Raw genomic sequence first — 12,296 nt, 5'->3', positions numbered from 1 at the left:
CTTGGCTGTTCACTTTCCCTCTATCGAGTATAAAGCTGGTTTCCTCTTATGAATTACTGGTAGCGCCAAGATGCCCTACGGCATTGTCACGCTTTACACGATTAATATCAAATCAAATTAAATCGGTCTTCTATAGTGGATCAGTAAGTGGATATGGGACTGAGCCTTGGACCTGTAACAGTGCCGTTGCTCTGTCTTCTTTTACTTGATGACGGCAACTTTCACCTTAGGTTCCTAAACGGCCTTCGAGTTTATCAAAGCGCAGTCTCTGCAGACCTTGGAGTAGTGGCTCGACCCAAGACACCACAGGCACACCTCCTGGGGATCCGTCACAGACATCTGCTTGCAACAGTCTGTGGTTTTAGGGTGGGGACATCTCTTGCGAACTGGAAAATACTGGACGGAAATTGCAGGTAAAGGGTCTCCTAGAGACAAGCTCCGTATTGGAGACTAGTGGAGCAGAAAGAAAGGAATGAACGTCAGTGTGAGGCAGTGACGCCTATAAAAGCCCTAAAGGTGATTCCCAGAGCGGAATGGCGTCTGTGTGGAGCCGCAATGTGCCACCTTTTGGCGCACAGAGGTATTATGGACACGTTTCCGGATCCAGTCTGACAGCGACGGAATATTCATAAGATAATAAATCTGCAGCTACAAGTGTCTATCAGAAAAAAGGGGTTCGCTATTGGAGGATTGTGCAGGTTCATGGGGATCAGAAGCATATTGTCTATTCATGTGCTCATGACCCCCGTAGCAGCAGGGCTCTGACCTTGCTTGAGCACTGTTACTGCAGAAGCTCATCTTGTAGAAGCTTCAGAAAACAGTCTTGAATAACACTATCATTATTGCATTTCCCCATTCTTTAGTTGCGCTTCTGCTAATGACAAAAATGCAACATGTTTACATTGCCTGAATGATCTGATATCAGATTTTGTTGTCCTCAGACTCCCACATCCCTCTGACTCATCGCACTTTGAACCCAACTTTTTCCAGGTCCAACTCTAAGAAATTGAGTTGCACAATTGCCTTTTAGTCACTGAACAACTGACCAAACCTTACAATAATGTGCCTGAAGCATCAATACCAAACATTGAACTTGTTTGTTTTGTGGACAGTACTAGTCTCAGAAATGATGCTGGAAACTTTGTTGCTAGATATGCTGTATGTATCTAACACGTAGTTGCAGAAAGTTGACATCCCAGAAACACTTCAGCCCAGGTGGCTTAGAATGTTGCCCTTACTCGCACCATTTTTTTTATTGCAAAAAGGATGGTTACTGTGTTCACAGTTTCTAAATATGCGCCTCGAGTGGCCATCACTTGGAGCTTTTATAGAAACAGAGAGGGTTCCTCACTTCTGCCAGATCCCTCGATAAAAATGGTATCCAAAATCTGACGTACTTCCACTGCTTTTTAAAACTGATTTTCTCAAATGTCATGCTTATCAGTCATTGTAAGGGTCTCAAGGTAAAGCCATCCTTGTTCAAGCTGCTCTCTTTGCGAATGGTGAAATAATGTATGTTTAGCAAACTGATGTTTTTCCTGTACCAATACTTAAAGATCTGTCCAAGTTACAGTAGAAGGCATGTGACACCGAGAAACGCATCTGAACTGCAAAAAGGATCCCGATGGAGTATGAAGAGACAGCATAGGGTAGTGGTAGTTCCAACATTTCTGCTACCGAACTTGGCCCAACTATATCTTGGTATTTCCCATGTCGGAAGGAATGGTACAATTTGCGCTGCAGCAAATTGGCTTGCATCCTTCTTTCCTTCTATCGTCCGGAATAATTGCTACTCTTCTCTTGGGCCATATGCCAAACTCCTAATATTGGGAAAAGGGTCAAGACCAACCCTGCTGCCCACCCTCCACTCCCTCGAGCTCTTTGTCCATTTGCAAATGGACTTTATTCAGATGCCCAAATGTTGCACCTACTCATATAAGCTTGTGACTATGTTTTTGGGGTGGGTTAAAGTTTATCCAAGTGCCCACACTGATGCAACTATCGTGGCAAAAAAACTATTGCGAGTATTTATCTCCCACTTCAGGGTGCACTCTAAGGCTTTCGATGTCTGGCAACACTTTATTTTCTCTGTAGTTCAAAGGGGGTGCGCAGCTTTAGGAATTAGTAAGCATTTCTACTATCAACCTGAATCCTCTGAAAAGAAAGAAAGTTAAAAATCCACTATAAAATATAGGAACCAAAATATGCTCTGGGATACAACTGAAGTGCCTTGATGCATTGTCCTTGGCGCACTGTTCAATCTGTGCAATTCTATCACAAAGGATTACACTGAGCCCTTATGAGATCATCATGGGTCTATTCAAGATGCTCCCCTCAAATCCTCCAGTCTCACCTGGCACCTTAGACACGAAATTGAATGATGATGTGTTTTTGTAATACCGCAGGCGACTGATTTTCTGTCTCTGTGGTATCCATTGTCAGGTTTGAGTTATCCTACCTGACTGCCCTACTGAAGACAGCCATGACCTCAAAACTGGCAACTGGGGTTTTGTTAAGTTTCACAAGCAAGTCAGTTCTATAGCCGTACTGGAAGAGACCTTGTCTTCTGCTACTCACTACAAACACCGCTCTGAAGTGACATGGGATTCCTGCCTGAATTCAATAACTCATTGCAAAAGATCATCCATGCCTCTGAAGGAGGCACAGTCTGCACTTCCAACCATGATGCAGCCATTTGTTACAAGACCTACTCCAGTGAATCAACACGCTGCAAGGTCGCAAGGTGTAGCTCTAGGACTTGCGCCTTTGCATCCTCACCCGTTCCAGGATGCTACCGGATTTTGCTGTAGGTCTTGCCGTCTGTCTTTGCTACAAGCCCTGTCCTCTGGATCTCTGAATGGTACCTCATCAAAGCAAAGGGAAACATGTGTTGAAAATAACTGCAAAGACTCAAAGTATTGTGCCTACTGCAGTCCACGTTGTTGGCATGGTCTGCAAGACCACAAATGGCAGTGTCTCTGTAGGGCAGTGAGAGACATCATTCGCAATGATATCTCTGACTTTGAACGATGATACTCTTTCTGAATCTCTTTAGGATGTTGTCTAATCACAACCGAGCCAGTGAGGAGTATGGAGCGTACTATGTCTAAGGTAAGCGCTGCTCAGAGACAGGTCAGAAGTCTGCTACTCAGCCAATGTGGTTTCTGCCATTCACCATACCCCTGATTGATTCCTCATTGAAAACAACTGCCTGAGCTATCTGTCAAACATCAATTCTCTTCTATCATCTTTCTCACATAGGGGATAGGACAGACTGTCCATAAAATTCAAACCAGTGGCAAGATTCTTGAAGAAGCAGCCTAATCAACAATGATTGCTCTGGGACTTATCTCTGATAAACAAGAAGTTCACAGAACTGTTGTTTTGCAAATCAGAATGGCTCTGTTTCTTTTCCTGGCTGCCAAGGGTACTGTGCATCTGCCATAGCAAGTGTTGAATAGTGTCCTTCCATATCCAATCCTTCTCTCAATATTCATGAAAAAGTAGATCATATTAAAGAAATTACTGAAGAGGTGAATAGATTACGTGAAGGATTTTGCCTAAAAGGAAACAGTATTTGGTCTTGGTTGAGAGTAATATTTAGGGGGTGGAGAATAAGGATTTTTTAAATAGTAATTTCTTTTCTCCTCCTTTTATTGCTCTTTTACAGTCTCATATGGATTTGCATGTATGCAGTTCACCATCTCACCAGAAATAAAAACCCATCCCTTTCCACGGACTAACCCTGAAGACAGTAAACAAAAGTACTTATGGCCGTGTAACTGAACTATGTCAAGAACTGGTGATTTTAAAATCATAAAGAACAGATTGATGGCAATAAATCTGCTTTAGGTTTTCAGCTGGTGGTACAAAACGGAAGAGATTATTAATTGATGTGATTTGTGTTGATATATTGCATATTTACTGAATGCTATGTTGCTTAGCCTGCAACCATTATGTATGCACTTGTTAAACCAAGTAAGCTAAGCCTTCTCACATTTGACGTACCCTGCCTCACATTCATGCCTGACACAGCAAAGCAAGAATTCTCAATGAACCTAGCTAACCACCTGGATGCTCCTTTGCTGTATCTTTTTCAATATCTTTTTTCACTCTTCTGATGAGAAAGCTATGCACTTATTAAAACCACTACCTAGGTTTAGGTTTCTGTCGAATGTATCCTCCTTCAATTTCCTATGAGTAGAACATTTTCAAATGCTGAGGAAATTTGGTGATAGGGTTAGTATTTGGATGCTAAACTTCTTGGAGATGTGAAGCTATGTCTCTCTGTACCGCAATAGCATTATTTGGCATAGCAAACATGTTTTAGTCTTTAACTAGGCTTCTATTGATTTTTCTTCCACACATGTAGGCTTCAGTCTACAAGGCCTGGGAACTTGTCCTCCTGGTTAGGGGTCGGCCCTTCTCCACAGATGGAGAGGCACAGCCTCCTCTTCTATCATAGGAGGTTAAACCAACAGGGCTGTCCCCAGAATACTAGTCTTGGTGGGAAACAGACAAACAACCACACTCAATCCAGTTCCCTGTCACACGTTTCACTTAGCAGATGCTGCTGAGGTTCTCTAATAGCTCTATATAAAACTATTGTCACTTTTTTAAAGAGGAAAAGCAATATTCAATAATCATACTCCTAGCAAACCAAATAAAACGAGGATGCTGGGGCTTGCATTATTTGATGTCTTTGTAGGAGAATAAAATCGAAGTAAATCATGCATAATCTTTTTGAATAGGTTTGTTTAGATTTTCTTTCTAGCACTCAAGCATCCTTCATTTCATCGTTGTAATGTGTAGTTTATTTGGCACATTAGCTCCTGATCAACTTCTGCAACCAATTTTCTACTTTGCCACATCTTTTCAATCGATGTTGTTAAGAAATTAGTAGGCACACTGTCCTATGTAACTGTGCATGTGGAAGTTAATTTGATTTAATTAAAATTAATGAAGCACTGTTAGTAAGGGACCGAGCGGCATGTTAAGTTTCTGTAAATTCTTCTAGCTGTGAGCTTTGCTCTAGGTCTCTTACAGAAACACTTTCACCCTGGTGCATGTCTACCTAAGGGATGGGGAGATTTTGATTGCCCTGCTCTGGATGTCCCTGTCTAGTTATCCCAGCTGTGTAGCAAGAGGCGCACCAGAAACTCTTGTGGCTGGCAGGACCAAGTACGACAAAGCACGAAATTCTAACCATACACAATAGGAGTAGCACAAGCCACTGAGCATGTAAACCAAAACTGTGTGAGATGGCTATTAAGTGAGCAAGAACAGTCCCATGCACTGGAAAAGAACATGTGTCTATTCTGATCACAGGATAATAATGAAAAGCACACAGGGTGATAGTTACTGTGTCAAAGTATTATTAAATAGTTACAATTGTGAGCCACAATGTTTTAGGGAACGTTTGAAAATGTGGGGAATTACAGGTAACACATGGACAAAAGGAATGTGTATCACTAGAGAGAGCGGGCCAACAGCCCCAAGTTTTAATCTCTCCTGCATCGGGCGAGCGATCGTAGCTGGACAAAGAGGAAAGACCGAGCTTGCCCGAGGAATGTTGAAGATACAAGTAATGGACTATGCATTGGAAGTAGCAGTAAATTATATGGAAGTAAAGAAAAAGGCAACAACATTGGTTGTTGTTGGTCCTTTGTCTCACCTGCAGAGCTCAGACTGGCAGAAGGTATAATTCCTGGGTGTGACTCATGGGTATTGCCATATTAACATTAAAATGTCCTTACTTTTCCGGAAGTGCCAATGTTTAAAATGGTGTGGTTTATTCCTCCCAATGTATGCCTTTGTGGACATAATGCATTTCGATGCACTGCGTTTGGGTTGAACTAGAATGGGTTAACAAGTTACTCTATCGCAAAGACAGTGAGACATCACCAATTGCAGGATTCCCAACACATCTAATCTGAGAATCTAACATTCTGTGGGCTAGAGTTTCTTGGGTGAGGAAGAACATTACGAAGGTGGCCGCACTAAAACACGCACAGAGAATGCCCGTTTTTTTTCCCGCTTGGAACTAGAGCTGAGAGGTTGGAAAAGAGTAATGTGAACTGTCATAGGGAGGAGATTGAGCAGCCCAAGAAGTGCCTGTGAATCCTGGCTTAGTGAGGATGGCTGAAACAATCACTAGGAGGCCTTTCAGAGTTGAAGAGCCTCAAATAAGAAGTTGCTTAATTACCTGCATTCACCTAGGGTATAAATAATAGTGTGTTGCCTCCTCAGCCACTACCAAGCCCAATAGCTTGGATACGTGCCCCTCTGTAGATGTAGTGAATAAAAACCACATTTAAGTTGAACCAATGTATTGCTGGTATTACCCAACTTTGTGACACTAAATTATGAGCATTTCTCTCATAAGACTCCTTAAAGTGGGACCTAGAGTGGTGTCCATTAGTGCAGTGGCCGCACATTTAGGGCCCCTATATTTTCCCAATAATATGGGGTGTGTGGTTGCTCCACAGAGTTCTAAAGGTCCTCAGTGACAAATAACCTGTTGGGAACCTGAACCTTAGGTCACAGAACCAAATGTATATTCTTACAACTTCTAGAGAGGCAATGGTGGAAGGTACCTTAAATATGTTACGTCAACCTGCATGAAGGCAACTTGGATGTGAACTTCTATTTCATGCAGTAGTCACTATTGTCTTGCAGGTAACACCATCAACAGAGTGCAAGCAAACCCAAGATATGTTACGCACATAATATGGACATACCACAGATTACAATCACCATACACATCCCGGGAAAAAGGAAGGTCTACAGTTATGGGTGGCAAAATAGGCTTTATCAAGGAAGACTGATAGGCTTCTCCCCATTAGGAGTACAGGGAAAAAGCCTTTGTGCCTGAACTGTAAGTTAGGCTGCCATTGAGTACTAGTGGCATAGCTCAGTCTGAAAGGATAGCAACCACCAGCTACTGTGGTGGACTCAATTATCAACAGAACTTAAAGAAAACCATACAGCAGGACAGAAAGAGTCAAATGAAGCCAGAGAGGAATGGTTATACATGTCAAGCAAAGACCCGCCCTTTCTACACCCAATACGCTATGAATCTCAAATCCATTCCTATTAATGGTTAGTCTTGCTGTGCAGTCTGCTAATCAGAAAACTAATTGTACTTGTCAATAAGGGTAGGTACAGTAAATCTGCTCACTTAGAACAAGATAGTTTTCAGCAGCCAACAAGTTACCTATAGGTAATCAAGCATTCTGACTTGCCTTGTGCACTGCACAGCGCATTATACTAAACAACGGCTGGTCAGTTTAAGCTTGTGCTAGCGACTTAACCAGCAAAGTAAATGAAGGCCTCTGTAGATTTAAATCACACAGCAATTCTACTATGACAGTACTAAAAAGGAAACAGAAAAGTCAATTCTGGAGGGTGTACAAAAGAGATGACTTTACCTGTAAGTGACAAATGGAGACGCATCTTGGAGGCATCTGAAGCTACAACAGTGGCAGACATAGCCTGTCCCATTTTGAACTGTTTTTCTGGATGCTTTAAAATCTACATAAAACACATACTTAGAATTAACAGAGGATATATTTTATAATGATCATGTTTTACCTTTTGATGCAAGCAACAGGTACATGTAACCGAAACTGCTTACACCTTTAAGTGAAATATACACAACAACTTCATGCTGCTAAGGGTACCGTTAATCTTGCTTGAGCTGTGCCTTTCACTAAAGGCAAACTCACTAATTACACTTAACAGTTTATATGCTCAAAACACACTAAATTGGTACAAATGTTAGGAGTGCTTGGAAAATAGGATTAGATGTATAAGGTGTGCATTAAACTCACCAGTTGTGTAAACAATAGAGCATTTCAGACTAGTAGCAGAACTTAGAAAGATATTAGTGAAACAGCTCTATTATTAAGACATCCCTATGAACAAAGGAAGGAGTAGACCGCTTACTGGATGGAGAAAAATGCTTGTTTAAAATAGGAGACAAATCTTATTCCCCTCCCTCACCAGAATGCATTAAGCCTTTAATCACAATGGCATAGGCGAACAAGTTACTTACGCTCTTTCTAGTAGATACAGTATCCAACCACAGATTCCTCACTGTAGAATACTCCACAGGCGCCAGACTAGATCTGGAAAGTTTACTAGCTATGCTCATGTGCACCACTAGGTGGTGTCATATGGCTCCATGTGTACTCCATAACGACTTGGAAATGACCAAGCAGAGTTACATATAAAGGCCCCTCCTGCAAGCAAGCCTTCAGATGCGGGACTTGAACAATTGGCAGTACCAGTGTGCAGACGTCTAACTAGGGATCTTTTAAGATGTTAAAAAGAGTCCACTCTTCAGAACAAGGGGCTGGGAGGGCAGTAAGGGCTCTGCAGTTACAGTATCCACCAGAACCAGTGTTAAAGAAAGTAACTTGTTTTTCTGATGGATATTTATAATTTCAGATTCCTACAAAACAGAATAAATACAAAACAGTACCTCCCCATGGTGGAGCGTCTAAGGCAACAAAATCCTGCAGGACTGAATCTGTGAAATGTCCTTCCAGTCAGACCTGGCTGTCAAGGTAGTAATGCTACCTGCATGTGTGCACTTATGCTAGAGTCACAGCCAGACACATATCAAGAAGAAGCACTTCATGTGCTAAGCAGCAACCTTGGCTCTGGCGGAATGAGCTCCCAGATCTTCCAGACGCTACCTCTTGGCCAGTGCATAGCAGATCTTAATGCAGAGGACTACCCACCTCAACAGGGCCCTCTTCTGCACAGCCTTCCATTTCTTCAACCTGGACAACGCCACAAAAAAGCTGATCGTCCACACAGTGTTTCCTGGTGCGATCAATGTAAAAGTCTAAAGACTCTTGGGATCCAGCTGATGAAGCCTCTGCTCCTCTTTCGAAGGGTGCAGAGTGCAGATACTAGGGTAATGGACTGCCCAAACTGAAAGGGAGTCATGATTTTAAGGAAGAAGGCTGCCTGAGACCTCAGCACTACTTTTTTCTGGGGGAAAGGTGGTGTAGGGCGGTTGCACTAAAAGTGCCTGAGGCTCACTCGGGTGACAGGCTGAGGTGATTGAAATGAGGAAGGAAGTCTTTATTAGAAGGCGCAAGAAGCCGATGTGCAGCGGTTTTAACGGTGTACACATGAGAAACATCAAGACCAAATTAAGGACCTATTAGGGCATTACAAACTGTTTGGGATGAAACAATTTTCAAATCTTTAAAAGAAATCTCATCACAACAGGGGATTTAAACAAGGACAGTTGGTCCGGTACACACAAAAACGGCTAAAAGGGCTGATGAATAGCTTTTAACAGTAACTACTGAAAGGTTTTGCTGGCCCAAAGACAAATAAATACAACGTCTAAAAGTTTGGCTTGTAAAGGGTCTGGACTTGCGTACTCCACACCAGGCTACAAATATGTCAAAGCACCCAATGTAAAGGGACTGTGGAAAAGGACTCCTGGCGGGAAGGATGATGTCCACCACTACGGGTGGCAAATAACACACACTTTACACCTGCCACTGAATCTCCAAGCACTGAGGTGGAGACTGTACAGATTCAGGTGAAGGACCCTGCCCTGCTGGTGCAACTGATGAGCTTCCCGAAGTGGTAGCCTGATCAGAGAGCACATACTCACGTCCAGCTACCACACTCTCCTGCCCCATTCTAGAGCCACTAGGATGTTTTGGGCCCAGTCATTTTTCTATCTTTTTCAGAACTTGGGATAAAGAGGCAGGAAAGGGAGTGTGTTCTTGAGTCCTGTGTTCGCTTCCAGACAGAATGCATTTAATATTCAATTCAATTCAATAAAAGCTTTATTCGGAAGCAAGGCACATCCATAAAAGCAAAATACATAACAACAAATACAACAAATTAATAAAATTCCTATTGTAATATTGCATACAAGAATCTGACAAACCAGTCTCTTTCAAAGTAAAAACAATTAAACACAGGGAAAGAAAAACATGTCAGAGGTAGAAGGTATCTTAATTATGAACAAAGTTCAGATACAAAGTAATTTAGAAAAATAATTATGGAGCGCTGTTTTTTGTGTTTTATGAAAATTGTTGGCGTACAGCTAACAATCAGAACATCTGGATGTTTAAGTTTAAAGATTTGATCTGTGCCTTATACAGAGTTTTAAGAACATAGCAATATTAAAACATGATGCGGGAGACTCCAGCATTTGTAGTGCCAATAATGCTGGACGGCATTCGCGTATAGACAATTGTTGCAGAACTGGTTTCAGCCACCGTTTTCTAGGTTCAGAAAAGTATTTACAAAAGAAAGTAACATGTAAAAGGGACTGTAAAGAAATATCGTCACAGGGACACATGGAAAGAACCCTTGACCAATCGTTTGGGTTAGGAAGGGAGATTAATCGGTGAAAATTGTTAAATCTGAATCTAGTAAGTAGGAAAACATCGTAAGTTGGGAAGCTAGAGGACAAATAGGGCTCAATTTTAAAAGAAGTTTGGATTAATAAAGAATGCTGAACAGAAGGTTTGTTGGCTTCTGTTGTTAACCGGAGATCGTCAAGATGTTTTAGACATTCCGCTTTGAGTGATTTGCGGGAAATCCTTAGCATGTCATATGGAGCAGAGTAGAAATTAGGATGACCCAAGTAATTAAGGAAGTTGTGGACGTAATGTAACCAAGGAATTTTTTGGGAATGGTCCAGTTTTTGACAATCGGTGATGATTTCTTTGGTTAAAGACGTCTTGTCTGAGGTCCAGATGCGGTGCCACAGCAAGATTGGTTGCAGTCGGATGAGATCAGTGATAAATGGAATGCCGAGTTCTTGATGGCAGGAGTAGGTGGATGGGGATTGAGGGAGTGATAATAAATATCTCAGAAAGGTGTTTTCTGCTTTTTGGATGGAATCTACTCGGGCATGACCCCATATACCCGCACCGTAAATAGCAGTGGTAATACATTTTGGGCGGTAAATTTCCAGGATTTCCTTCGGGGATCTCTGTCCGAGTCTCTGGGTAAAGGACACTAGAGCCATTGTGGCCTTTAAGAACCGATGGTTTCTAGACTCTATTGCCCTTTTCCAGGTCTCCCTATCATCTATCACCACTCCCAAATAGGGATAAGTTGTTGTATGTTCTATCTTGGTGGTGGTGATAAAGATACCTGGACCCTTTAGTGATGTTTTGCCAGAGGACATGATGAATGTTTTATGTGGATTAATTTTTAGATATAGGTTGGACATGAAGTTGTAGTAGCGGGTCAGGGAGCGTTGGAGTTCTAATGGGGTACGAGCGAGGATTACCGCGTCGTCAGCATATAATAATGCGGGAATTGGGCGGTTATTGATCAGAGGTAGGTCCTGGCTCCCTTCCAGCATGGCTGCCTCCAGGCCGTTAGTATAGATGGTGAAAAGGAAGGGGGCCAGGACACAGCCCTGTCTTACTCCCCGCTCTACCTTAAAAGATGAAGAGAGTTGGCCCCCTGTACCGAACCTCACTCTGGCAGTTGCGCCAGAGTATAGTTCTCGGATGTAGTTAACTATGGTCTTGTCCAGCATAATGGACCATAATTTTGCGTGTGAAACGCAGTCAAACGCTGCAGAGAGGTCAACATAGGCCATGTGGAAATTACCTCCCTTTGCGTTCACGTATTTTCCTCTTAGCAAAACTAAATTCAGGACCTGGTCGATTGTTCCCAAGCCCTCACTGAAGCCGTATTGGAGGTCTGACATGATACTATTTTGTTCTGTACAGCATTGTAGCTGATCAAGTAGGACACGACCCACCACTTTGCCCAGGGAGTCAAGCAACGAGATGGGTCTGTAACAAATCGGGCTGTTGCGGTCCCCTTTTTTGAATATTGGAACCAAAATGGACTCAGACCATGAGTCCATTGGTCCAGTCTCGCTAGTAGCGTTCAGCACTCTAGATAAGAGGGGAGCCCACAAATCAGTGCTGGACTTGTATAGGTCTACGGGAACCCCATCCGGCCCTGGAGCCTTTCCCCCCCTGCCGGCTTTAAGAGCTAAAGTGATGTCAGCCAGGGTGAATTCAAGAGGAGTGGAGTTCGACGCGTAAGTGAGGGCTGGGATGTTCTGGACAGAAGGATTTAGAGATGTTGCAAGAGGGTGTGTTAAACTGAATATGTGGGAAAAATGATTGATCCATTCTTGCTCAGTTATGGCCACCTCTAGGGTGCCGCGATCTTTTGGGCCTGAAAGGAAGGATGAGTTAATTACCTCCCAGAAAGCTGAGGAATCCTTCAGTTTGGAGCTATTTTGTAGGGCGGACCAAAGTTCTTCTTTTAATTCTATC

The 12,296-nt window shown here is 42.6% G+C and overlaps 1 protein-coding gene across 4 annotated transcripts in view; it reads right to left on the bottom strand.

Moving 5' to 3' along the window:
* The window catches only part of PDCD11 (programmed cell death 11), a 618,996-nt gene that overhangs the window by 212,563 nt on the left and 394,137 nt on the right, over positions 1 to 12,296 (bottom strand). For all 4 annotated transcript variants that reach the window (XM_085606675.1, XM_085606679.1, XM_085606671.1 and 1 more), the window contains exon 24: positions 7,431 to 7,533. In XM_085606675.1, the coding sequence (XP_085462801.1) occupies positions 7,431 to 7,533 (103 nt within the window). The remainder of the gene's footprint in view (positions 1 to 7,430; positions 7,534 to 12,296) is intronic.

This window comes from Triturus cristatus, chromosome 1_2 (assembly GCF_964204655.1).
Source record: "Triturus cristatus chromosome 1_2, aTriCri1.1, whole genome shotgun sequence".
NCBI lineage: Eukaryota > Metazoa > Chordata > Amphibia > Caudata > Salamandridae > Triturus > Triturus cristatus.
The sequence above is the reverse complement of the archived record's forward strand: the minus strand, read 5'-3'. Positions and strand labels throughout refer to the sequence as shown.